Source organism: Exophiala oligosperma, assembly GCF_000835515.1.
Source record: "Exophiala oligosperma strain CBS 72588 unplaced genomic scaffold supercont1.3, whole genome shotgun sequence".
NCBI classification, from domain to species: Eukaryota; Fungi; Ascomycota; class Eurotiomycetes; order Chaetothyriales; family Herpotrichiellaceae; genus Exophiala; species Exophiala oligosperma.
Window position 1 is genome coordinate 2,016,013 of NW_015622820.1, and position 25,728 is coordinate 2,041,740.

At 50.3% G+C, this 25,728-nt stretch overlaps 10 protein-coding genes across 12 annotated transcripts; 6 read left to right on the forward strand and 4 right to left on the reverse strand.

Moving 5' to 3' along the window:
• Positions 1-1,876: 1,876 nt before the first annotated feature.
• PV06_03512 lies at positions 1,877-3,827 on the forward strand (the record flags this gene model as incomplete). 2 transcript variants are annotated; one of them, XM_016404308.1, is made up of 2 exons in its annotated part: positions 1,877-2,363; positions 2,418-3,827. In XM_016404308.1, the coding sequence occupies 2 exons, from the start codon at positions 1,877-1,879 to the stop codon at positions 3,566-3,568; spliced, it is 1,638 nt and encodes a 545-aa protein (XP_016265313.1). In that variant the 3' UTR covers positions 3,569-3,827. The 2 variants fall into 2 exon arrangements, with proteins under 2 accessions (XP_016265313.1, XP_016265312.1); XM_016404307.1 differs by having other exon boundaries at positions 1,877-3,827.
• Positions 3,828-3,985: 158 nt separating this feature from the next.
• Positions 3,986-5,089, reverse strand: PV06_03513 (uncharacterized protein; the record flags this gene model as incomplete). Its single annotated transcript, XM_016404309.1, has 3 exons — positions 4,803-5,089; positions 4,613-4,707; positions 3,986-4,498 (listed from the first exon to the last, which is right to left on the reverse strand). Exons 1-3 carry the CDS (start codon positions 5,050-5,052, stop codon positions 3,986-3,988), a joined length of 858 nt encoding a protein of 285 aa, XP_016265314.1. The 5' UTR covers positions 5,053-5,089.
• Positions 5,090-5,586: 497 nt separating this feature from the next.
• PV06_03514 (uncharacterized protein) lies at positions 5,587-7,851 on the reverse strand. Its single transcript, XM_016404310.1, has one exon. It carries the CDS (start codon positions 7,629-7,631, stop codon positions 6,030-6,032), a length of 1,602 nt encoding a protein of 533 aa, XP_016265315.1. The 5' UTR covers positions 7,632-7,851; the 3' UTR covers positions 5,587-6,029.
• Positions 7,852-8,244: 393 nt separating this feature from the next.
• Positions 8,245-9,157, forward strand: PV06_03515 (uncharacterized protein). The gene is made up of 3 exons (XM_016404311.1): positions 8,245-8,452; positions 8,517-8,586; positions 8,637-9,157. Exons 1-3 carry the CDS (start codon positions 8,388-8,390, stop codon positions 8,778-8,780), a joined length of 279 nt encoding a protein of 92 aa, XP_016265316.1. The 5' UTR covers positions 8,245-8,387; the 3' UTR covers positions 8,781-9,157.
• Positions 9,158-10,076: 919 nt separating this feature from the next.
• Positions 10,077-11,216, forward strand: PV06_03516 (uncharacterized protein; the record flags this gene model as incomplete). The annotated part of the gene is made up of 3 exons (XM_016404312.1): positions 10,077-10,297; positions 10,347-10,646; positions 10,706-11,216. The coding sequence occupies 3 exons, from the start codon at positions 10,077-10,079 to the stop codon at positions 11,214-11,216; spliced, it is 1,032 nt and encodes a 343-aa protein (XP_016265317.1).
• A 1,150-nt stretch (positions 11,217-12,366) lies between these two features.
• On the forward strand, positions 12,367-14,943 carry PV06_03517 (uncharacterized protein; the record flags this gene model as incomplete). The annotated part of the gene is made up of 1 exon (XM_016404313.1): positions 12,367-14,943. One exon carries the CDS (start codon positions 12,367-12,369, stop codon positions 14,941-14,943), a length of 2,577 nt encoding a protein of 858 aa, XP_016265318.1.
• Positions 14,944-15,580: 637 nt separating this feature from the next.
• On the forward strand, positions 15,581-17,618 carry PV06_03518. Of its 2 annotated transcripts, XM_016404315.1 has the most exons (3): positions 15,581-15,854; positions 15,904-16,117; positions 16,186-17,618. In XM_016404315.1, the coding sequence occupies exon 3, from the start codon at positions 16,329-16,331 to the stop codon at positions 17,343-17,345; it is 1,017 nt and encodes a 338-aa protein (XP_016265320.1). In that variant the 5' UTR covers positions 15,581-15,854; positions 15,904-16,117; positions 16,186-16,328; the 3' UTR covers positions 17,346-17,618. The 2 variants fall into 2 exon arrangements, with proteins under 2 accessions (XP_016265320.1, XP_016265319.1); XM_016404314.1 differs by having other exon boundaries at positions 15,904-17,618.
• A 244-nt stretch (positions 17,619-17,862) lies between these two features.
• Positions 17,863-20,565, reverse strand: PV06_03519 (tryptophan synthase). Its single transcript, XM_016404316.1, has 2 exons — positions 20,202-20,565; positions 17,863-20,127 (listed from the first exon to the last, which is right to left on the reverse strand). The coding sequence occupies exons 1-2, from the start codon at positions 20,338-20,340 to the stop codon at positions 18,047-18,049; spliced, it is 2,220 nt and encodes a 739-aa protein (XP_016265321.1). The 5' UTR covers positions 20,341-20,565; the 3' UTR covers positions 17,863-18,046.
• A 1,188-nt stretch (positions 20,566-21,753) lies between these two features.
• On the forward strand, positions 21,754-22,737 carry PV06_03520 (uncharacterized protein; the record flags this gene model as incomplete). Its single annotated transcript, XM_016404317.1, has 2 exons — positions 21,754-22,000; positions 22,076-22,737. The coding sequence occupies 2 exons, from the start codon at positions 21,754-21,756 to the stop codon at positions 22,735-22,737; spliced, it is 909 nt and encodes a 302-aa protein (XP_016265322.1).
• On the reverse strand, positions 21,967-24,386 carry PV06_03521 (uncharacterized protein). Its single transcript, XM_016404318.1, has one exon. The coding sequence runs from the start codon at positions 24,265-24,267 to the stop codon at positions 22,795-22,797; it is 1,473 nt and encodes a 490-aa protein (XP_016265323.1). The 5' UTR covers positions 24,268-24,386; the 3' UTR covers positions 21,967-22,794.
• Positions 24,387-25,728: the final 1,342 nt, after the last annotated feature.

Below are 25,728 nucleotides of genomic sequence, written 5' to 3' on the forward strand. Positions count from 1 at the left end.
TCCAGCAATCCCCAAACTTCAAAGCCTGACCATTGAGCTACCGCATGATGGTTCGCCAACAATCTTCTCGCGTCTGGCAAAACTCCTTCAGCACGATCTTACTGGTCTCCAGGAGCTCAAGATCCTCGGCGTGGGTGCCGATTGCTACGGGGAAAAGACAAGTTGGAGAGATGAGAGATGTGGTAAGCACGATACTTCTACGAGCAAGACTAGCAGACGAAAGCTTTTGATCGAAGGTCAAGAATGGCAACGCAGAATTGCTGTAATCAATAGTCTGCAATGGCTCTCAGACCTCGAAGTCTTGGTCATTGACCATTTCAACCTGCCCGTGACCCAGACACATGTACTTAAGAACAAGCAACGTCTCCGACGACTCCGCATAGGAGCTGATGCGCGATCAATTCTTCATGGTGAAATGCGTCCAACCCTCGGAGTTCTCGGCTACCCACTCAAGGAAAGCGCTCCGGCACTGAAGGAAGTCAACTTGTGCGCCAATGGTGTCTTGTCGGCGTACGGTATCATTGAGAAAGTAGCCGAAACATTGGAGAAATTCACCTACACCGTTCCCGACAGCTACTACCAAACATCCGGAAGGATCAATTTCCTGGGCGAAGCAAGCATGATCTTTGGTACTTTGGGTCGGAGGAGCAAAAAGCTCCGAGAATTGCGCGTCTGCATTCATGGTGGTGTCTATGAAATCCCAGCGCACGGTAATTTCATCATGAACTTCAAGCTCGCTCTGCAACGAATGTCGGCGCTGAAGGTGCTCGAAATGCACATCCACCTAGAGTCACAGTGGCTCGCATCAGAGTTTATTCAAGCTGTGCCGCCATCCGTGCAACGACTCTACATCTCTGACCAGTTTTTCTGTAGGAGCAGGGTCAATTTCACAAACATTCTCAGCTGGCATTGTTGTCTTCCTGGTCACGACGAAGAGATCGAAAAGAACTTGGACATTACAAAGGAGATGGCGCGGGGGGACTTCATCTTACGCAATAATGACTTGGAATTCATTGAATACGAGTTCCATAGCAATCTGACCTCTGAGCAGCGATGTGAGCTACGCCGCTTTCTCAAACTGAATGGCAGGCTCCTTGAACGCAGTCGCAACAAGCAGCTTTGCATGGAAATGGGACAACGCATTCAGTATGCCATCTGTGAGGAGACTGCATTGTCCAACGATGTGTGGGAAGATGCCGAATTGCTCCAGGAGTGGCAGTTACCCACTTTCGCAGAGGTCGATGCTATTCGGAAGGACTTGGAGCAGTGTGGTCTGAAAGACACCGATTACTTCGGTATGGAGGATAGCGCCCAAGCAATTTTCAACAAAGAACCCCCTACGAAGGCTATTGATCTATCACCAGTGTCTTACCCCCACATTGTGGTTGTCGAATCCGAAGGCGTAGGGTCTGAACACTGGCTAAGTGGTTGATCGGGAAAAATCCTGGTATACGAGACTGGTGCTCAGCTATGCCGAGGGATAAGGTGAGGAAACTCGATGCTTTTGAGCGACTGCATCAACCATGGACAACTCTTCTGGAGTCATACTTTACGATCTAGGGGCGAGAACGCTCATGTCATTTGAGAATGGGTCATCTGGCTTCGGCAGCATGAGAGATACGACTAGGGCGGCCAGTAGAGTGATTTTTTCCGGGAGAAGGGTTTTGTTGACTTGATCAGAATGCAGAGTGCCACAAGGCGGTATCAATTGGTTATTATTTAGGTACTCAGCCTCGGGTAGTGCTGGTGTCCAGAGCAAAAAGTTCTTTACTTGAATTCAAGGGTACCGCTACCACGATTAGTAGGACAGGGTGCGAGGCTGCGCCAGGCTGACGAATCTAGTCTAGTGTAGTCACGTGACTGATTTCTCTGATTCATGAAGGCAGCAACAGCGCCAAAATTTGAATCGGCTCGCCTCGTCAGTGGTCCCGGCATTGCCAGCCCAACCGTCTACAGTCAGCCTAGCGAGTCAGTAATCATGCAGCATGACTTGAATACCTCAAGCACATCTTCGCCAGCAGGCAACGGCAATGGTTTCCCTCCCTCACCGCCTCAGGTAGGCCGGAAGAGAAAGGCACCCTCTGCTGGTTCGCGAGGTGTGGCAAGCCTCACCCCCGAACAACTCGCCAAAAAGCGCGCAAACGACCGTGAGGCACAGAGGGCGATAAGAGAACGGACGAAGCAGCAGATTGAGACTCTCGAGCATAGGATACAAGAGTTGACATCACAGCAGCCTTACCAAGAGTTACAGGCGGTCATCCGACAGAAGGATGCGATACAGGCCGAGAACGATGAGATCAGAAGGCGGCTCGCCTCGGTCATGTCTATTATCCAACCTATCGTTGGAGCCCAAGGACTGACAGGTAGTGATTGCCCTGATACCAAAAGACTGGACTTTATTGACAAGTTTCACGCAGACCTTGCAACGGCGGCACAACACAATGTACAGACTGCGCTAGGTCAGCAACCCGATGCGTTTCATCATAACAACATGCCAGCCTCGGATCCCTACTTGAACGGTCAGCAAGGTGGCCGGCAATTCACGACGTCTCCTAACATGTCTCATGGCCAGATGGACAATTCTGCATACCCATCGCCTTTTACGCAAGAAGAGCAAGGCAGTGATAACAACCGGGTATGGCCAGCATCGCGAGATGCTCTCACTCACCAGCGCGATAATCTCCAGCGCGGACTCGAGCTAAATGAATCTGGAGAGCGTCTGTCTTTCAATTTTCTGCTGGATAGCTTGGGCCAAAGAACCTCGAATCCAGCAATGCAACAGACAAGTTCGCCATCACGCCGTACCTCTGCTGCATATCCAGGTCCAGTTTCTGTCGTTTCCGAGAGCCAAATCCAGACACCTTGGACGACACTTCCGAAGAACGTGGCACCCACATGCCCTCTCGATGGACTCCTCCTCAATTTCCTCCAAGCCCGTCAACGCGACAATTCAAGTCCTGACGCAGTCCTCAACCCTCATCCCTCTGTGACCTCACTGCTCAATCCATCGGGTGACCACCGGGTTGATCCAGTCTCGCAATTGATGGCAGATATCATCTCTAAATTCCCCAACATCTCCGAGTTGCCCGAGCGAGTAGGGACGCTCTTTTTGATGTTCATCCTGATGCGGTGGGAAATCAATCCAACACAGGAAAACTACGAACAGATGCCCGAATGGATGCGACCTATCCCAGTACAACTGTTTACACCTCATCCAGCGTGGATCGACCACCTCCCTTGGCCACGTATGCGGGAAAGATTGGTTATGAATTACCACGACTACCCGTTTGAGAACTGGTTTATTCCATTCACGTGTGATTTGAATGTGAACTGGCCTTACGATGATGTGGACTGTCTGCTATCAACCTCTGAAAAGGCCGAGCCTGTCATGAACCCGGTCTTTGAGCGACACATACGACGACTCGAGAACTGGTCAGTCGGTTCAAATTTTGCAGCGGCATTTCCGTCCCTGGTGGATACGACGAGACTGAATTTGAAGAATAGGAAGGATGGTAAAGCGGGAGGGAACAAGACGGGAATTGGTTCTAAGGGAACCACGCATCCATAGTCATAATTGACTTGAGGTGTACCACAAGGGGATTTTTGTTTGTCGTGGAAATGTACTCCGTACAGAGAGCATGATACCCATTGTGAGATGAGGAGTTTCGGTGTTATTTTTACAATTAGCTACCGTGGCTAGCTTGAGTAGATATCTACAGTACCTTGGCTTGTTACTCTGTGGGGTACTTTGGGTGTGGACACGATGTTATTGATTAGCAACATGGATATCCATACTATTTGAGAAATATAGACAGTCATAACGTGGTAACTTGTGTCCCTAGTAAAATGATATGTAACCAGCACAAGGTATGTACCACTGTTCCGATTCGAATTTGATTCATCTCCCGTTCGATTGGCTGGTCGTTTGCATCCGTTCTCCGTCGCCTGTCGTGCAAGTGCCGATGTCTACTTAGTTCCGAGGTCGTTACTTCAAGAAGGCCCCTTTCGTCTTGGCCAGCTGTTCGTCGTAATAACCCTGAAAGGCCAACCAACCTTTTTCGTCGGTCCCGACCTGGGAGTAGCTGAACTCGGCCTCGTCGTCACTGATGAGCTTCTTCCGGTGGCCCGACCCGGCACTGGCGGCGTCGGCCAACAACTGGGCGTGGCAGGTCTTGTCGAGGCTGATGAACCAAAAGGCGGCGGCGTCGACCGTCTTTGCGCAGGTCAAGAGGCCGTGGTTCTGGAGGATGACCGCCTTGCCGTCCCCCAGGGCGGCCGCGATGCGCCTCCCTTCCTCCCGGTCCAACACGACCCCGCCGAAGTTGTCGTAGACCCCGTGGGACTTGTAGAACCGTAGGGCGTCCTGGGTCATCATGTCCAGGTGGCGACCAAAGACCGAAAAGGCCTTGCCGTAGACGCTGTGGGCGTGGCACGCGGCGTGGACGTCGGGTCTGGCCTTGTGGATCTCCGAGTGAATGGCGAAAGCCGCGGCGTTGATCTAAAGACAGGAACGACGAGGGGGTGAATATGTCTTTGTCGTATAGGTCGCCGGACAGGGATGGTGAGGTGGGAGTGGGTGTGAGTGGTAGGTGTCGGGAAAGAGAGGACGTACAGGTTCATCACCCATGACGACTTGACCATCTTCATTCACCAAGATCAAATCCGAAACACAAATTTGTGAAAAGTGCATCGACAAAGGATTTAACCCTGAGGTTATATATATATATATATCGTTGATCAGAAGAATCAAATCTCGTATTTGTATATTATGAAGAAGAAAAAAAAGGTTTCTCAAAACTCACAAAAATGATCGGTCAATATGGGATCACGGACACTGATGTGACCCGCCACACCTTCGTCGAAACCACGGTCGGCAAAGACTCTGAAAGCCGCCGCCAGATGTTGTTTACGGTACAACCTCTCTTCCTCTAGAGACTCGTACTGAGGGGGGGCCCTGATCTTGAGGTTCTTACCCGAAACCGTCTTGCCGAGGGCTCCAACGGTACGGTTCTCCTTGGAGGACGAGTCGTAGACGTCCAGAGCAGGTGCCATGATGATGATGGTGATGATGGTGACGACGACGAAGATCTCTATACTTGTTCTCTTTATCGACTTCCGGTTCGTACTGAAGTAGAACAGTAGTAGTAGTAGTCAAGAGTGAATGATGGGTGGCGATTGCGATTGAGATTGCGAATATCCCCCCTCGTATATACTCCGTATGGTCTCCCATGAGATCGACTCCCCCCCCCCATAACTCCGACCCATCGGTACGGGAACAAAACTGCGGGGAAAAGATAAGCCGCAAGGAGTACGAATACATCAATCAATGGGGGAGTAAGAGGTATTAACGAGAAGTACTCCGTACTCCGTACTCGTAGCGAATTTATCCACCCGCAAAAAGTCATGTCGATCAATCTTTCCGACGGAAAGACCAGACCATGAGTTTGAATATCATTGGTACAAGCCCCCGGTCCTCACAACGATGAATGTCTTCTCGAAATACCCTTACCCCTCCTTGCTGATCTCCAAACCACTCTTACTCTAACGTCCATATGTTAACCGATGGGATGCAGTCATTGTACACCAGTCACCCAGAAACCATCCAGAATACGAGACAACAACAACTCAAGAAACGATTCATATTTCAAAAGGCATATCATATCAGTTTCTATACCTTCACAAAGCTACTATCTCTCTTCATAATGGATGCTTCGTGCTTTGATTAAAGGGTTGAAAAGCCGAGTTGGTATCTCAATGAAATACTCAATACTCTGTAGGTGAATTTAGAATATTATACTTGGACTTGAACCACCATTTTACAGTCAAGACATCCTTACTTCTTGTCTCAAAGTCTTGCCGCCTTTTCTGTACTAAGGGTGTTCTCCCGCGCCGCCTCTCAAGATTAGTGTTGTAAAGGTAAATAAGATGCTGCGTGGGTATCGTTATATGGCTGGAACGCTTGTCAAAGCAGTGTCTTGCCCACAATGAGCCGTGGGCATTTCCTTTTTCTCTCAAAATCCAAGCTGGACTTAGGCTTCCTCATCACACGAAGCTGGGGCTGATGTCGGGCTAGGACTGTCAGGAGGTGTTATGGCCTTTGCCCGCTTGGATGGGCTTCCCAGTGGACCGGCAATCATCATCCTTCTTGACGGACTGGGAAGTGGAGGAGCTGGGGAATTTCGTCTTGCCGGACTCGACAGGGGGCTCGCCATTGCAAGACTTCTTGCACGGGCATGAAGTTTTCGTTCCTCTTCACCGTTCCAATCTCTAGTCAGTTCGGCACGAACTCCATTGCACCACTGTCGGACCACTTCCTCGAATGCTGTCCAGGTCCCATCGGTGTCGACCTGATTCGCTACTGCCATGACGTCCAACCTGAGTCGTAGTTCCCATCTCAGCTCGGCCGCCTTCATCCAGTAGCGTAGGTTGTCGGCTCGTCGATATGGCTTTGCTATGTCTTCATGAAAAGACTTGATGTAGTCGAAATGCTTCTTAGATCGATGGACAGCAGCGTTGTGGATTTGAACAAGATATCTCCCGTCAGCGAGGTGTCGAAAGTAGTCGGGATCGTTGTCGAGTTTCCCATCTGCGGGATTCTGACATTGTCCTTTCAAGAGAAAATTCAGGAAATTGATATCCCGTTCTCGGTCCTTGTTGATCCACTTGCCGTCATCCATCCAATGCCAGTCCCTTCGTTCCTTCTTGTCGGCCTCTTCCAATTTGGCTTCCTTATCAATCATCATGCCAACATCGCTGACCCAGACCAGTACAGCCAATCGCTCGTCTTCTCTAAAGCCACCGGAGAAGTTGCGTGAGGCACACTTCTTCAAGACATCCAGGACAGAATGCAAATCTTTCCGTAATTCTTGGTCCGATCGGATCGAGTTAAGTCTTTGCGGGTTGGGGTGAAGTGTGTAGTATACTCTGGCGGCACGAATGGCTTGGGTTGTGGTATCAAGCACATGCAGACCCTGTATCTCATGAAACCCTTGGGTCTGGTCATCGAGCTTCTCCATCGCCGTGCGTTCACAGGATTCGACTGCTTGTAATGCATTCTCAAGAGCCTCGACCAATTCTCTTTTCATGGTTTTCTGATCAGGTGGAGGGGCAACATTGTTCGGTCGGTGACTATAGGTTGAAACCGTAGGAGGCAGCATCACATCCGCACCCTCTTCTTGGGCAGCTTCCCACAGGGCTTGTGCTTCATCATCAATAGGCGAGTCAACCACAGTCTGATCTCCGCCCAGAGAGGACTTGGGAATATCATATTCTCCATTCTGTTTCTTTTTGGCCAACTGCCCGCCTTTCCCGTCCAACAAACCAGTCCGGGCAAAGTAGTATTGTAGATGGGCAATGCTCCCTAAACTCATGACACTTTCTCGGTTTTTGGCAGAGTCGGCGAATTGAGCCCCTTGTGGTCTGACATATCCGCGCCTTCGAGAAGCAGCCTTGGATGCGGTGGAAGCACCCGATGAGGACGATATGCTGGAGATGGAAGAGATACCCGAACAAGATCGCAAGCTGGCCGTGTCTGGCGTAGGTAGTAGAGTTGGGGAAAGAGTCGGCGAAGGAGAAGCCACATCGGCTGAGGGAGATTCGACGTTGGTGCTCATGACGCTCATGACGCTCATGACGGTGCAGCCGAGGAAGAAAATAAAAACGCTGTGGTCACGTAGGATATAGGGAGGGATCGTTGTGATTACATCGACGCACCGGCGGTCGAGGTATCTATGATAAGTGTTTTTGAACTAATATGCGGCGGAAGACGAAGAAGCTGACGAGCCAGACATGGATAAAAGAATGGGAGCACTGGTAACGAGGTAACGAGGTAACGAGGGCCACAGGTAGAAAGTGTCTCGGAGCACAGACAAGTTGATCGAGGCAGATGGAAGATGGAAGCGAGATGAAATTGGACTTTGGTGCCATTGGCCAGAGGCGAGAGATCCAGGGGTCAACGGCAGTCACAGGCGAAACTTCAAACCACAGAGTCGGTACAGAGACTACGGAGGTCTTTTTCATTGCATACTCGGTGATGTGATATCAACAAACAGATATGAGCTTCAATCTCAGACCATGTGAAGCTTTGGTATAGGTGACAGTTTGACTGCTGTACGTACAGAGACTGCACAGGCATCCGATGATTGTTGACATTTGCCGGACTCGGCACCATACAACGCGTTCGTTAAAGCTCCGCATACAGTACGGTTCGTACGGGGATTAATACGGGCAGGAATTTTGCACTGGGCTTGTGGCGTCATACTTCACATAATGTCATCAAATTCATCACTTTGACATGCCCCGCGCCAATATGATGAAGCCAGAGTAAATGAGAAGATGCAAATTCCTACATCACAGAAGCGCATCATACAATCACAAATACCTCCTTAATGCTCAGAATGTCGAAACGAATCTCATTCAAGGTATCAGGCACTGTTCAGGGAGTAGGATTCCGGTAAGTAGCTACTCCGTATCGAATATTTGTATCAATCGAGGCACAGATTGACCATGATGTCTAGGGACTTTACCCAACGCAAAGCCACGAGTTATGGATTGACGGGGTTTGTAAAGAACACTTCCGATGGCCGGGTATGTTGTAGCATCACCTAGCCATGCATGTCCTTATTGACACAATCCAGGTAACAGGAGAAGCCCAAGGATCTGAAGACGCTCTGAAGAAGTTGAAAGCCGCGCTCAATGATGGCCCTCGATCTGCCCACGTTGTGAAAGTCGAGGTCAATGAGATCGAGTCCAAGAGTGGTGAGAAATCTTTCGACGCATGACATGGTCCCGTCGAAAACAACTCTGCAGTTGCATACCTATGTTGCGTAGTATTCGGTCTCCTCGAGCCGAGTCATTCAATTGATACAGTCGGTCTAGGCCAAATGGATTTCTCTTTGCAGCAACGGGACATTCTTGTCATGACTATAATTGTCAGCCCTGACATGGGAAGGTTCAAGTCCTCGTTTAAGGGAGAGTCAAAGATGGATCTGTTTCCTTTCACTGGGTTCTCAAACTCTTGCTAGAATTTCATTGGCATCTCTTCTCTAGCGCACAGTCTGCGCCAATTCCCATAGCGGAACCCCGTACTTTTGCATTGACAGTCGCCGGTATGAAAAAGATATGAGGGAAATAACGACAATAATAGCATCGAGAAGAGTCAGATTCGAAAATTGGATCGAAGTTGTGACTTGTGACAATTTTCCAAGGTCATTCACGCTGAATGCTCCGAATATTGCCGAAGATTCGCTGAGGCTGACCTGTTTCTTGCGTCACATTGGGCAAACCCCGAGTTTGTAGGTTGGTGCAGCCTTCCTCCACCCGTTTTGTTCCGGCGCCGCTGAGAAATGTGTCCCGAGTACGTGGCACCAAGCAGTCCCCGAATGACACCAAACTTAGGTAACCTTTCGTTTTCTGGGAGATGAATAGGGAGGCGAGATCGAGCTTCTCCACGGTTCTTGTTGATGTTTTGGACCAGAGACACCTACTCCTGCCCTGCTAAGTACGCAGCTTGGATTATGAGCCTGCTGCTTCAGTGTAGTACGAGTACAGAGAGCATGATCCTATGCAGCCAGAAATCGAATTTGGAAGTAGCGAATGGACGGTGAGTCAGGAGTTGGTTGTGCTTAGAAGGACCGTCATACAGGGGTCGGAGCCTAAAAACAGTGCCTGGAACGCGGAAGAGCGGGCTTATCAGTGGGCAACGCGGCCTATGTCGGCCAATATTGTAATCAAAAGGACCCCTTCTTCCTCCACAACGGGGCATCAATTCAGTCTAGTTTCCGTTGGCAATGTGTTCCGTGGCATATGGCACGATCTCTATTCGAGAAAGATCAGACCCCGAAGCCTCCATTCCTGATCGAAAATGTCGCAAAGTGCACACGAGGGGCATGGGACTTGAGTTGACGCTTTGTGTGCCTGCTGGCCTATTCCGGACTGCTTTAAATTCATATAATAATGCCTTGTGCCTTCAAATGCCATCTATTGTTTCTGCTGAGCAAAGACCATACTGAAAGGTTCATATTGGCCAACACCCCAGACACTGTACACACACATTATTCATTGCTCCTTGACTGATCATGGCCTCCTCAAGAGCATTGTTCAACCCCACACTGACTGCCCATATCTCAAGGGCAGCTAGCAAGGGCTTTTCCTCGACAGCCACAACAGCTGGTCTGAGAACCAGTTACGTCGCCTTGAATCCATTCAACGCATCATCGCGACGGAATTTCTCGGTTTCTCACAAAGCTCAACTAGATTTCTTCCCTCCACCAAGGGATCTACCAAATATCAAACAAACGTATGTGTATGACCGCTTCTGTCAAAGCTGGTTAACTAATGTTGCATAGTCCTGCATCATGGCCTCACCCAACAGCTACTGATGAACAACTAAAGGCCATCCAGGTCGATCATCGTGAGCCAAAGACATTTTCCGATACAATAGCGTACAACACGGTTCGCCTTCTTCGATGGGGGACAGATATTGCCACTGGCTACCGTCATGATCCAAACAAGCCATATGTCATGAACGAGCGGAAGTGGTTGATTCGATTCATCTTTCTCGAGACAGTTGCCGGAGTGCCTGGGATGATGGCAGGGATGCTCCGACACTTCCGAAGTCTTAGGAGAATGAAGAGAGATAATGGATGGTACGAACCACATAAGAATGCCCCCCTGTTGCCAAACTCCAGACTCATCAAGTTGACAGGATCGAGACGATGCTTGAAGATGCATACAATGAGCGGATGCATTTGCTCACGTTCCTCAAGATGGCTGAGCCCGGCTGGTTCATGAAACTCATGATTCTCGGAGCCCAGGGAGTTTTCAGCAACGGTTTCTTCCTCGCATATCTTCTCTCGCCCAAGACCTGTCACCGTTTCGTGGGTTATCTAGAGGAGGAGGCGACAAAGACTTACAGCTTTGCCATTGAAGATCTGGAAAGTGGCAAATTACCCGGCTGGGAGAAGCTCGAAGCACCAGAGATCGCCGTCAAGTATTGGAACATGCCAGAAGGCAAGAGGGACATGAAGTCTCTCCTCTATTACATCCGAGCCGACGAGGCAAAGCACCGAGAAATCCACCACACCTTGGGCAACCTCAACCAAGCTGAAGATCCCAACCCGTTTGTCTCGGAATACAAGGATCCTTCAAAGCCACATCCTGGCAAAGGCATCGAACATATCAAATCCAAAGGCTGGGAACGAGAAGAAGTGATCTAAAAATTCTCATCTTCTCATGACGCTTCCCATATCTCTCTGCTACGAAGCGGCGGTTCTCGATTTCGACCACAAAAGAGTGCAATTATTCTGTAACCATGTTGTTTTTTCCTTTGCAAGCGTTTAACTGTCGATTCAGGTGTATGGAGAAAGAGAAGGATGGTGGTACACATGCGGTTGCACAGAAGAGCGTAGGACGCTGAAATATGCTGGATTAATTAGACGGATTTCCGGGTTAAACACCACCCGGCCCTGCAAAATGGCTGATTGCATCTTGGACCTGCATACAAACCAGGGACGGTTGTCCGCCATGGTTTGCTCCGTAATAGAAGTGTGGGTAGTGATTCCAATCGCAGAAAAACAGCATTCTCCGATCCACAACATTTCGATTGTCAGGTGCCACGAGTGCTAGCCATGATTTTATATGTACGAGGATGGAGGACGATGAGTGACCAAACAACGCGACTTTTGTTTGTTGTGCCGATTACTCCGTCAACTTTCGCCAGGAACCGCGTTCGGGCTGCGTGGAATTGATGTCAGGCTGCATGAAAGAAGGGCTAATGAGGCTGAAACTTGGACGTGAGTGGCCCTGGCCATTTGGTCCAAGCTAGTGGAGGAAGCCAGGGCGTGCAGGGGAGCGAGTGAGTGTCTAGCCTTACCTAGAGGTGCCTAGATACAGCCAAGTCCCAGTTAAGTAGCAGCCTAAAAGGAGCCCGTACTTCTTCTATTCGTACTGAAGAAACAAGGCCCGAGGCGCGTCGCTTCCCCCCCAAAAACTCGGCACCTCGTTCGCTGCGGTTTAGTTCTGGCAATCTTACCAAACAATCCACCCCCAGTTGATCCTCTAACAACTCGCTGCCATTCCGACTCTTGTTTCGTCTACTCGCTCGCCTGCGCCTCTAACCCATCGCATCTCGATGCAATTGTCTATCTAGTATCACTCACTATTGTTGCCTTCACATCATATACGACCTCCTACCACCAAAATACCCTCGACTCCGCCGTCATCACGTTCGGAATCCCCTGGTTGATTCAGTGAATGCTCGCTTATGACCAACAACAACACCGGCCACGCTGCTGTGCCCGCTCCGGGTCACCTGGCCAGAAATTTCAGTCGACTGAGCAGAATTAGATCCTACACACTCTGTCGGGCATGACATCTCCTCTGCGTCGCCCGTCGATGGTGGAAACCCAGAGCGACCTTGACCTCCATCAATTACTCGTGCCGGCTCCCACCAACGATGTACCTCCTTCTCACCATTCATCCTCCGCCTCTTCCGGCCCCAATAGCGATGCCGGCTCCTTTGTCATTCCTGACAGCCTATCTCGAAGCAACTCGGTCTTTTCCTTCTCGAGAGCGTCCTTTAGCAGTCAACTCGCAAGTCTGACCGCGATCAATCTACCTCAAGCCGAATCTCTGGCCGCCACGGTGACGACACTGCCAACAGCCCGCAAGGCCGTCAAGGCACTGACAGGCGCCGCGGAACAAATACAATCGTGGATCAAGAAGGCCCTGAAAGTGTTGGATAATCTTGATGCCGAGGAGGACGTGGAGTGGGCTGCAGCAGCTGGAAGATTGGGGTTAGATGAAACGGACAAGATTGTCAATACTTTTGAAGATCTCATCAACGTCTATGTTATTTCCATCGAGGAGTTACAGACACGACCCGACATCGCCGATGCAAAGACTGAGGAGTTGCAAGGGGTCGTGGAGCAAATGGAGGTGACGCTGGAAGGATGGGGCAATGTGCGAAAACAACTGAAAAAAATACATGGGCAGGTTGAACTTGCCATGGAGTGGGAAGAATTATGGGCGAAAGTCTTGGGGGATGTTGGCGCAGAAATGGACAGCCTGAGCCAATTGGTGTTCGAAATGGAAGAGAAACGGCATGCGGCGTACACGACCCAGACTCAAGCGGGCCCCGGCCAGAATATCGATCTGAACGAGTTGGAAAGCTTCATCGACGAGCCATCTCAAAAGAAGAGCACTCCTAATTCCCGTTTCAGCCTCCCCCCTTTCGAATCATCTCCGTTGGGGTCTCCGATTATTGAGAACCCTCAAGATGATTCGAATCTGCTGGCTCTTTTTGCACGAATGCAACCGCTCAGGGCGTCCCTTGATTTTCTACCCATGCGCATGTCGATGTTTCAGACTCGTGCCGAGAAGATATTCCCCAATGCTTGCCGTGAGCTTGACGATAAACGTGATCGATTGGAGAGAAATTGGATCGAGTTGTCCAAAGAAGCCGACAATCTCCGCCGAGAATTGAGCGAGGATCGCTGGGTGATTGTGTTCCGTAATGCTGGCCGACAAGCACAGAAAATGTGTGAGTCTGTTGAACGGAGCATACTGAAAGTGCAAGAAGCCATACACGAAAACTACCAGGCCATCAACCCTGCTGCTTTGGCAAAGAGGATTGAAAGTTTTGAGGCTAAGAAGATGCACTACGGCCCAGCCATCAATAGGGTACTTGCTATTATCCAGAAGGGCCTTAAGGACCGCTTAACTGTTAATGGAGAGATTCTTCGTCTTCACAAAGACTTGTCCTCAAGAATGAGAGACCTGACCGATACGATGGAAGATCTGGAGACGTTATTGGAACCGTTTAATACTCGACAAAACTCGAAACTCCGAGAGTCGATCTCTAGTATTGTTTCGGCTGATCGGTCCTTGTCGAGCACAACATTTGCAGGGACTCCAGGAAGCTCTCCTCCGTCATCCATTGATCTCCCACCACAGTCAAGCCAATCCTCTACTCCGAAGTATGGATTAAATGGATATACCAAGTCACGGACACCATCATCGAGCAGACCGCCGCCGCACACGCTATCCAATCGGCGCTCGTCGTTGCTTCCACAGACAAGACGGCCGACAACGCCTTTGTCGCATGCGGGGAGCAGTGCCATCAAACGTGGAGTGTCACCTATGCCGGGACCACCATCGGTTTATCGTCAGGGAGCATACAATCCACCTGTTGTTCCAGCCCTGCAATCAAGGCAGATATCAGCGTCAAATAAACCGAGATGGTCGGCTGTTGTAAAGTCGGATGACAGTACCTTGGCGCCTTCATATCGTTCATCTACCACGACCACTCCATTGACGACACGGAGATACACGCCTCGGTCGATATCATCAACCACCGCCGTTCCTCTGAGGAGTCCTCTCAGTAGAGAGACTTCGGCATCGCCCTCTACCCTACCTACCATGGCAAGGAGGCAAAGTCAACAGTTCAAGTCTTTCGCCGAGCGGGTAGCTGATCCTTCGCCGGCGCGGACAAGTGGATTGATGGATCCTGTTCCGTACCATCGAGGACGGAATCCAAGCGCCCCGGTAGTGGGCACGATAAGGTCACCATCGTCACTCGCCGTGCACAGCCAGCATAAACCGACAATGAGCGGAGTTCCACTGGCACGACCTCCGTCGTCCCTCAACAGGAGCTATGGACGATCTACCGGCGTATCTTCACGGTCATTCAGCCATGATCCAAGAATTGAGAACCAAAGTGAGAACCGCGAACCAACACTTCCCAGTGTGGACGACTATGAGAGGTTCAATGATATGGAAGAAGAGGATCAGATTACGGAACCGAATTCCAGTCCGTTGTCGAAACGGACCATTACCAGACCCAGCAGTGTTTTAGCCATGAGTGGCAAGGGGAAGAGAATGTCCTTGTTACCAGTACCTAAGGGCAGTGGTAGACAAAGTTCACTCGGGTCGAGGATTTCTTGAAAAATTTGAGGCTTCACAGCTGGCATGAGAAGCAAACCACGGTCATTTTTTTTCTTGGGCAACAGGAAAAACATTCCTTTACCAAGTGTGTGTGTGTGTGTCTGTCAGCGTACAAGCGTGTTCTTGTTTTTTTCCAACAATCGTTTCACTTTTTTTATTTTGTGAACAGACAGAGAGATATCATAATGCCAAACTGCACTGTCCCTGATTTTGGACAGATTTTTATGCTTGGAATTTTCTACCTTCGACATGAGCACAGGATGCACTTCCCAATAGTCTATCACTCGGAGAGCCCGGTATGTAGGACTCACTCAGCCTAGTTCAGTATGATGGAGAGGACACCCTGTCAAGAGAACTCCAATCGTATTGAATACCAGCTACTAGAGTATTAGCCCCTGCATGTGTACGGAGTATGTGAACTCGAGATGGATATATAGTTGAGACTCTTTGTTTGGGACAAAGCTTGATCAAAAGCTTGGACTTCGAATCCGAGTACGTCGAGTTCCTTGCAGTATGTAGAGCATCGGCTGTGCAGTAAGAAACCCCGATGAAGCGGGCTATGGATGACTCAGTCCTTTCTACTTGCCTATGGAGTTATATTTGTAGAGGACAGCCGTTACTCATACCGACCAGTAAGGGTGGTTTTGCATCCATGCATCCAATACCAGGTCCACATTAGGTCCTTTTCATCTCTCTTGATGACTCACTCGCTGCTCCTTGTGTTCTGCCTGTCTGGAATAAGACTTTGATTTCATTCTTTTTGACCCAAAACAAAACACTCCTTACGAGTGAGTACATACGTGGGCAAAAAAGTCACAGATCCAAAGTGGCCTTTAGTGAAATCTGTACGACCATCGACCTATACGAAAAAGGTACAACCTTGCGAGGGAGAGAGAGAGAGAGAGAGTTGCGTACGTGTGTTTATACGGATACGGAGCGCATTTTGACATATATATCTAGATACCCTCTTGGTAACAACCAACACGGTGTCAACGGACTATCTCGGACCTTTTCTTGGGGGGTCTTCAATCTTCCTGCCTAATCTTGAAACACATTTCCGATTGCTTCAAATTCGAGACATCTTTCCGTACAAGAAGTCCAAGGTGCTCAAAGAGAGAACAACATTGCGACTTTCGGCATATTCAAGTTCCCGACTGGTTTTTCCCACCAAGAAGTAAGTACTCGCATTGTGTGTACTGGACACTCTGTCAAGTAAAAAGCAACGATATAACGACCGTACAGTAAGGAACTCGGTACACCCTTGTACGATCATCAGTGATTTTTCAACCAAAGAACACCATAAACTTGTTCTCCGGAAAGATTATCTCATTATCATCACCACCATCACCACCACCACCACCACCAACTTCAACTCTCATCAACAAATGGCGACCACAAAGAACCAAGCGGACCCGACGTTCCGCAACTACACGGCCACGTCCGCACAGTCGTACGCCAAAAACCGACGAGGCTACCCGGACGAGCTGATCTCACTCGTCATCGACAGACACACGTCGAGTGGGGGTCGACTCGACGTCCTCTTGGATCTCGGGTGTGGCCCTGGGACCGCCACTCGGTCCCTGGCGCCTCGCTTTCGACACGCCGTGGGTGCCGACCCGGGTCGGTCCATGATCGAGACCGCGCGCACCGTCCCCTGCGTCACGGCCTCGGGGGAACCCACCACGTTTGTCGTCTGCGCCTCCGACTCGATCAGCTCGATCGACGCGCTCAAACGGTTTTCCTCCGACGGGACCACGCACAACACGGTCGACTTGATCACCGCGGGCACCTCGGCCCACTGGTTCGACTTTCCCGACTTTTACGTCGAAGCGTCCAAGATCCTCCGACCGGGTGGGAGCATCATCATGTGGTGCACAAAGGGGTACTATGTCGACGAACGTACCACGCCCAACGCGGCCAAACTTCAGCAGCTGTGGCAAGACTTTGAAGACGTCGTCCTCAAGCCTTACGAGATGGAAGGAAACAGACTCACGAGGGGGCTGTACGCCGACCTCCCCCTGCCCTGGAGCGAATACCCTGCCGATGAGAACCTGGACGACCAGGGCCGGGCCCTGCTGGGTGCTTTCCAAAAGTCGGAATTCTCCAGGCAGGTTTTCAACGACGGGGGTCACATCGGACCGGACGGGAAATTCCTGATGAGCCGCCGAGCCACCTTTGAACAGTCCCGGGCCATGTTGGGCACGGCGAGTCCCGTGACCAGGTGGCGCGAGGCCCACAAGGAACAACTCGAACGTGGAGAGGTGGAGGACCTGGTGGACAAAGTGTTCAGGGAGTCCGTGGAACTGTTGGAGGAGGTGCCCGAGGGGAGAGGGAGGGATTGGGTCGAAGGTGGTTCCGCCGTGGTCGTCATGACCATAAAGAAAAAGAAGGAGAGTGCCTAGGACAAGGATGGATGGACGGATGTGAGGATTGATAACTCCCTAGGTAGGTACGCAGACACCTTGGGTCAGACTTCCTTGGGACTTCCCAAGGAATTGCGTTCGGGATTAGATGTTTGTTTATTTTCGTCCATTGAAGGAATAATCAGAGGGACATCAGATGGATAAAGTATTGCAACAGGTCATGATCATATTTGATGAAGATGAGTTTCTGTTTTTTTGAAGACTTTGAATTATGTCAAGGTCCAGGTCAAGGACCCCCTAAACATATCCAAGCCATCATATCCCTCAAGGGGCCATGGGTCTCTCTATCTAGTATTTGGGGGCCGACACGATCTCCCACATTCCCGCAAAGTAATATGTAGAATACGAAACATGGACCGTGTACACATCCCTACAATCACTTACCCCTGAGCCTCAAGAAACAGATTCACACGCATACACATGGACACAAAACACATGGACACAAAACACATGGACACAAAACACATGGACACAAAACACATGGACACAAAACACATGGACACAAAACACATGGAACATTGACACTATTAATCGTACTCCGTGTGTATACTAACAGTGTCTTTTTCCTTTCTCCTTCTTCTACAGTCTTTTGTACCCAAATCAGGTATAAAGGAAAAGGAATTAATGGAAAACCCCGTTGGCGACGATAAGAACTCGCTCAGATCGATATGAGTCGATTTTTAGAATCTCAAATCCCAACCGATGCCAGGTCCAAGTCTAGGTAATTCATCCGCAACTTCTTGAACATCCTTGTCACCACGGCCACTCAAACAAATCACAAGCGTCTCGTCCTTCTTCATCGTCTTGGCGACCTCCATCGCCCCGTAAACGGCGTGACTCGACTCCAACGCGGGGATGATACCTTCGGTCTCACTCAACGTGCGGAAACCGATCAAAGCCTGAGGATCCGTGGCGTTGATGAACTTGGCTCGGCTGGCTTCTTTCCAACTCGACAGTTCCGGTCCAACACCAGGATAATCCAGACCAGCACTGATCGAGTGCGTGTCCGAGATCTGACCGTGTTCATTCTGCAGGACGTACGTCCTCACACCGTGCAGCACGCCAACCGACCCACCGGAAAGTGTGGCCGAGTGCTTGCCCGTCTCGACACCCTCACCACCAGCCTCGACCCCGACCAACTTGACAGAGGGATCTTTGCTGAACGGGTAGAACATACCCACGGCATTCGAACCACCACCGACACAAGCAATGACGGCGTCGGGCAGTCTGCCAGTAAGCTCTTGCATCTGCTCTTTGGTTTCTTGACCAATGACGCTCTGGAATGTTCGCACAATCGTTGGGAAGGGGTGTGGACCAATGGCCGAACCGATAATATAATGCGTCGAGTCGAGGTCAACAACCCAGGCGCGTAGCGCTTCGTTGACGGCGTCTCGCAGCGTCCGGGATCCAGCTTCGACGGCAACAACCTTTGCACCCAGAAGTTTCATACGGAAGACATTGAGGGCTTGTCGGCGTACGTCTTCGGCACCCATGTAGACAACGCATTCAAGACCAAATTTGGCGCAGACAGTAGCAGTGGCGACACCGTGCTGACCAGCACCTGTTTCTGCAATGATTCTAGTCTTGCCCAATCTCCGCGCCAGCAAAATCTGGCCGAGAGCATTGTTGATCTTGTGACTTCCAGTGTGATTCAGGTCTTCTCGTTTGAGGTAGATCTGTGCTCCACCCACCTTCTCCGTCAGTCGGTTCGCCAGGTGTAGTGATGACGGTCGTCCCATGTATGGGTAGTATGATCTGAACTCCTTCCAGAACTCAGGGTCGTTTCGTGCCTTTTCGAAACCGTCTTCAAGTTCCGCCAAGCAGTCCATCAGCGATTCTGGGACGAACTGACCGCCGAACTGGCCAAACTGAGCAGGAATAGCATCGGGGTTTGGGGTCTTTCCATTGGTAGCTGAATTGAGAGCATCGAGCTGATCTGCTAGACCTGGCTCCGAAGGAACATCTGCGTCCGTAATGACCTTGTCGACCTGGACCTGATGACCGTTGAGGCCGTTTGTGGTCGCGTTCGGTTCCTTTGCAGCGTCCATGGTCTCGACGATTCCAACTTCCCTCGTTAATCCATTGGTGCTGTTGAACTCGCCCACCTTGCGGCCGGTGATTTGTGAGCAGTATTCCCGGACGGCGTTTGCACGTTCGCCTTCCTTTGCCTTTCCGAGCTCCAACACGATCTGACTGCCGATGACCACACCCTCGGCTATTTTGGACACACTCAAAAAGTGGTCTCTGGTGCTGACGCCGAAGCCGACCGCGGCGGGGACACCGCCGGAGTATTGATGTACCCGTGCCAGCAGCTCTGGAAGTTTGGTGTTTAGTGTCCCCGTGGCGCCGGTGACGCCCATCCTCGAGACCACGTATATGAAGGAGTCGGCAATCTTACAGAGCAACTGCATGCGCTTCTCCGACGTGGCGGGGGCGATCAGAGGCACGTATGAAAGTCCCACGGTTTTGCAGTTGTTTCTGAACCGGACGGCTTCCTCGGGAGGCAAGTCGACCATGATGAAACCATTCACGCCGGCTTCCTTGCAGTCTTTCAGCATGCGATCCTCTCCGTACCGCAGGAGGGGGTTGTAGTAGCCCATGAACAGCACAGGGATCTTGAGGCCTCTTCTCCTGGCTTCCCTCACAAACTCGAGGCAAGAAGTGACCGTGACACCATTGGCCAGGGCGACCGTATTCGACTTTTGGATCGTGGGTCCATCGGCGATGGGATCCGTGAAAGGAAGACCGAGTTCGATGACATCTAGAGTTTCAATCTGGTCAGGACATGATTTGAAAGGTCGCCCATGGAGTTTTCGCGAGCACAGCACAACTCACCAACACCACCGGCCTGTAGGCCCAACATGATATCAGGACATTCCTCCTTGGTCGGGTAACCTGCGGTGAAGTATCCCACGAGGGCAGGTCTGTTTTCCTTCTTGCATTGTGCAAAAGTGGCCTTGATCCCTTCCGCCATGGTTCGTGATGTGATGATTATGGTAATGGGAATGTAGGCGAAAAGAAAGAGGAAAAGAGACCAGAATTTATGCACAGACTTGACTCATAAATCGAGTGTTGTAATCTGCTGCTTGCCGACCTGTGCTCTCTCCTTCTCTCTCTCGTATGTAGCGAACGCAGTTATGGAGTATGTACTGTATTACAGACAGTAGTGGAAAATTGATATGCGGGCAGACGATTGATTTAGCGCCACTTTCTAAAAATTGGGCGGAAGCGGGAGTTGGATTTTGGATCTGATCCCTGCAACGGCCTAGACGCTCTTTTCTTACTCCGTAGCAGTAGCCAGAAATCGAGGGGCCTGTGCCTTGCATTACTCTCTACGGAGTACTAATCGATCCTCAGAGAAAAAGGGCCCACGCAGCTGCGGAATGCTTAGGAATGTCACACCCAAAGACTTCGGAATTGAAACCCCCCACAATCGTCGGCTACAGGCCTATGCTACCACCACTCAGGTACCCACGGTCAAAGGACAGATACCTACACTGCTGTCTCTCTATACCTGGCATTCCACCAGCCAAGTCCTCGAATATCTGCTTGAGTTGGTAATACATGATTTTGCCGTGAATGTGAAAACGATCTTTAAACAACTACAATGGTTCTTGATTCTGCTGCTCACTTCTAATACTCGTATCAGATAGTTCAGAGCGGCTAATGCACTAGACATTATCCGCCAACAGTCAAGTCGAGATGAGATTGAGATCAAGCCATAACCTTGTAAACCCTTGTAGAGTATGAAGTGACTCATATATACGGAAGCACCAGTAAAGGAGTAGATCCTCTAGGGGAAGAAGACACGCCATGACCGTGAGAGCCGCTGAAGCTCTCTCTCTCTCTCCCTCTGTCATCCCTCTCCTCTCGTCCTTCTTCTTCCTCAAGTGTCTCTCCTGTTTTATCAACCTGTGCACCTCAGCCATTGATCAATCCTGTACTTTGTCTTTTTTATGATGAGCACGTTGAACCTGGAGGCGGTTGTACCATGGGCTCCTCCTCCTCCTCCAGCAACACGTCCCATTGTGTTAAACAAAAGATTCGTAGGTTGTACTCCGTACTCGTCCGAAACTTCAAAGTCACAACCCACACGTGTATCAGGTAGCTACTCTTCAACCTTTCATTTACTACAGATAAATCAATCTTCCACCACTGATTCTTCTTACGACATCTTGTTATATATGCCCACATCCGTCTCGGACCTACTTGACATATTCAGAATTGTTCCCATGCTCGGACTTGTCCGTCATGTCCCTCCATCCTTCGTAAGTAATCATATGAAACAGTTTACATATCAGAGTTTGTAGGATATGAAATAAGTACAACAAGAAGACGACATTCTGTTGTCTGCTTCTTTTCTTCCCTCCCCAGGAACACCATAAGAATGGCAGTCCAAATGTCATCAGACGAAGAACGTCTCCTGGCGAGAAAACCTCTACCGACTCCACAACCGGCATATCTACCCACGGCTGGCTCACCCTTGACGGTAGATCAAGAATTGTACACTTCTATTCAAAAAGGGCAGAGGGAATTGGTCGAGTCATTCACGTTGCCCATTCGATCGGGACGTGCGTGGAAAGCACCAGCCAAAAGTATAGTCAGAATCAGTACTCCCGAAGGACCACAAGTTGGTAAGTATCTAGTTATTCTGTCCTTCTGAAAAATCCCAGCAACAGGAATGCTTATGGTGTGCTATTTTTCCCAAGGTGATTTAAACATCTGGAACGCGGCAAACCCTCGCGAAAGATTCTGGGCATCTCGAACGAAACAATTGCATTCTTCTCACGTCACGACGTACGATCGATTGTGGTCATGTCTGCCATATATGCGTCCTCTGTCTACAATCATCGCCGACTCGTTGTCCTGGTACGGCAGGGATGAGACCGGTGGTCGAGTCCACGACTTACTGGGGACACGTTGCGACCCTTACATCAACACCCTGCTATCTGGACCGGATGCCTCGTACGACTTCCACTGCCATTCCAACCTGACGAGGGCCGTGATACCTTTCGGTCTCAATGAGTCAGATGTCCACGACGTCATCAATCTGTTCCAGGTGACCGGGTTGGACGACAAGGGACGGTATTTTATGAACCCCTGTCCAGCTCAGCCAGGCGACTATATAGAGTTCTTCGCCGAGCAGGATCTGTTGATGGCCTTGTCCACGTGTCCCGGCGGGGATTTGTCCCTGTGGGGTTTTGGTAGCGACAGCGAGAAAGACATGATCAAGTGCTGTCGACCTCTCAAAGTCGAAGTTTTCAAATTGGTCGACGAGAACGCTATCTTGGCTGGAAAATGGGCTCCTGCGCAACGTCCCGACTATCGTGGGGTCCACGGCATGATTGTGCCTGCAGGAGAGAGTAAATGAGAAGTCAGACAGCTCAAGAAACACCCGAAGAGCCTCAAAAAAGGACTTTCAGGCCCTTCATCTACTTGCCATCTCTTGTTGCCCTTCAGTGCCCTCGACATGATCAGGCTTTTCGTAGACCACAGTAATGGCCTCCTCCAAGATTGAAAGACCCCGATTGATCTCCTCGTGAGAAATGACCAAGGGAGGGACAATCCGAAGAACACCATCTCCGGCTGTGATGATGAGTAGTCCTCTTTCTCGCGCGGCGGTGATGACGTCCGCAGCTTTTGCTTTGGCAGAGTCGCTCAATTGATACCCGACAATCAGACCACGGCCTCTGACCTCGGAAATGACCCTTGGGAACTTCTCCTTCATTGACTCGAAAGCGCTGAAAAACAATGTAGACTTGACCCTGACTTCCTCCTGCAACTGTGGCTTTGCCAGGCGGCCAAAGACGTGATGAGCCACCCGACAAGCGAATGGGTTGCCCCCAAAGGTTGTGCCATGGTCACCGGTCTTGATGAAAGGTGCAACAGTCTTGCCCGACACCAGAGTGGCCCCAATGGGAATTCCGTTGCCAAGTGCTTTCGCGGTTGTCAGGATGTCGGGATGCACTCCTGAAGCCGTGTATGCCCAGAGATCTCCAGTCCGAGAGAGTCCACACTGGATCTCGTCGAAGATCAAGACAGCTCCCACTTCATCACATCTCTTGCGTAGTGCCTGGAGGAACTCTGGGGTTGCCACATTGATTCCTCCCTCGCCCTGAATTGGCTCCACGATCACTCCGGCAGTATTCTCAGTGACCAGATCTTTGACCGCAGCGACATCATTGTAGGTGCCATAACGGAAACCAGGTACCATAGGGCCAAATGGAGACTGATACTTTGGGTTTGGTGTTGCCGACAGAGACCCGTATGTGCGGCCGTGGAATGATCCGTGGAAGGAAACAATATCCCTTTGCTTGGTTGCCGGATCCTTCGCGTAAGTCACCTTTCTGGCAAATTTGATTGCTGCTTCATTGGCCTCGGAGCCCGAGTTTGATATGAAGGCCTGGGTGAAAGGTGAACCGGGAGATTGCTTCTTTGTCTCCTCGATGAGAAGCTTGGACAAGGTTGGCGTCCATGGGTTGTGGTATAAATTGGAAGCATGAATTAACTGTTGTGCTTGATGGGCGATAATTCTGCTGATCTCGGGGTCAGAATGACCCAACGAGTTGACTGCTATTCCAGCCGTGAAATCAAGGTATTGTCTATTTTCATTGTCATATAATATACAGCCTTCTCCTTGTACCATCATAGGCGGGGGCCGCACATAGGTCGGGACCATAAAAGGGGCGGATTGGTTGAGAAAGGCAGCGGTAGCTGAGTCCGCCGGAGGGTCAGCATTGGGCAATGAAACTTCGCGCTGGGCTTGACTGTGGTCCAAGACAGGCATTGTAGAGGAGGTAGGGACTGCAGCGGGACTGGCAGCGTAACGACGGACAGAGGTTCGATACGGGAGTTGCGATAACCGCGACCAGGCAGCTCGTTTGCCGACTGCGAAAGCCATATTGTTTACAAGGTCTTGAGACTCAATGACAGTGCGACCTCAGGTTAAATATGAAGAGAATGAGTAGGGCAAGACTTTGACTCATGCGAGTGAGTGCATAGGGCGTGCAGACGAAACCATCCACCGATTCTCTGGGGCAAGAGTCACAAACCAACAACTGCGGCAAGAAAATTCTTTGCGGAGAACAACGATATCGGCGATAAGATGGAGGTTGATGTATCATCGTCATTGATTAGATTAGATGCGACCAGAATATTGTACTCCTTTTTGCAGGGTTACGATACTCCTCGTTCCTCCTAAGTTGACTTTTCTCCTGCTCTTGGTTTTCCATTTCACAATGCGATAAATACAATCTTGACGAATATGAAAGAGATCTCACCGCTGATTGAGATCCAGGATTCTAAAATTGCATTTCCTCAATGTTGATGCTGCTGTGTGCAAGGGGTTGAGAATGTTTTATGAGTTCGACCTCTCATTTGAAACACAACCGGTGTCCTATTGACATGTCTCAAGCCACAAATTTCTCTGCGGTCCGTCATATGCTGCCACTCATCTGCGAAATGAAGCTAGACTCGGTGTTCCGCCCTGCCAGGGAGAACCTGTCTTTAGCAAGGGGCTGGCTGAGACAGCCACAGCCTTGCAAGGGCATCTATTGTGCCTCCTGATAAAATTCGATGACAGAAGCGTTACACGAGCCCGTCAATATGGTCCGGAGATCTGGGTCGATCCATCGACTTTCCGGGTACTAATTATACACTCAAGGACCATCGATACCACTTGTGGAAGAATTCCAGTTGAGTTGTTTATATGTAAGGTCGGTGAAATATGGACGGCGGACTTCTGTCGTTACCCCTTTATCATCCTGACCGTACCTATATAACCCTACATCTCGCTCGAGGTTGCCTGCCAATTGTCCTGCTGTGTGCCTACCTTGAACTGTCAAATTACATCCTCGAGAACCAGAAAGCAATAAATATGCAGGGTTTGCTCTTCACCGTCACCAGCCTTCTGGCATTGGCCAGTGCCACCCCGTTCCTGGACCACAGAAATACATGCAAGGCCGACAATTGTGCTAGGTATGAAAGGAGCTCTCTGAGTTGTGGCCAAGCATTTAACCACGTACAGAGCCATCACTGGAACCACCGCAGGACCACCCCTTGCGGTTCGACAGTCTGATTGTTCTGCTTTCACGAGCCCCAACCCAACGCCTACTGTGCCCAGCTATGCATCTGCTTGTACCAACCCGGCCCAGTACAGCAGCGCCTGCGCCTGCTTAGGCAACCCTATGCCAACGGGGACCTGCATCAGCCCAGCCGAGGCCACTTACATCGTCAATACCTTTGCATCTCTTCTGACTGCCCCGCAAGCACCGGACTTCAGCTCCAAGGCAAATGCTCTCCTAGCATCAACATTCACGGACACCAGTGGATCCATCAACTTCCTCGCCAACAAAAATGTGGG

Bases quoted from the DNA above. Each gene is read 5' to 3' on its own strand.
- PV06_03521 (XM_016404318.1), bottom strand. From the start codon at position 24,267: ATGGCTTTCGCAGTCGGCAAACGAGCTGCCTGGTCGCGGTTATCGCAA.
- PV06_03518 (XM_016404314.1), top strand. From the start codon at position 16,329: ATGGCGACCACAAAGAACCAAGCGGACCCGACGTTCCGCAACTACACG.
- PV06_03519 (XM_016404316.1), bottom strand. From the start codon at position 20,340: ATGGCGGAAGGGATCAAGGCCACTTTTGCACAATGCAAGAAGGAAAAC. The intron at 20,128-20,201 runs GTGAGTTGTGCT...TTGAAACTCTAG, and splicing joins CCTACAGGCCGGTGGTGTTG to ATGTCATCGAACTCGGTCTT.
- PV06_03514 (XM_016404310.1), bottom strand. From the start codon at position 7,631: ATGAGCGTCATGAGCGTCATGAGCACCAACGTCGAATCTCCCTCAGCC.
- PV06_03515 (XM_016404311.1), top strand. From the start codon at position 8,388: ATGCTCAGAATGTCGAAACGAATCTCATTCAAGGTATCAGGCACTGTT. The intron at 8,453-8,516 runs GTAAGTAGCTAC...CATGATGTCTAG, and splicing joins GTTCAGGGAGTAGGATTCCG to GGACTTTACCCAACGCAAAG. The intron at 8,587-8,636 runs GTATGTTGTAGC...GACACAATCCAG, and splicing joins AGAACACTTCCGATGGCCGG to GTAACAGGAGAAGCCCAAGG.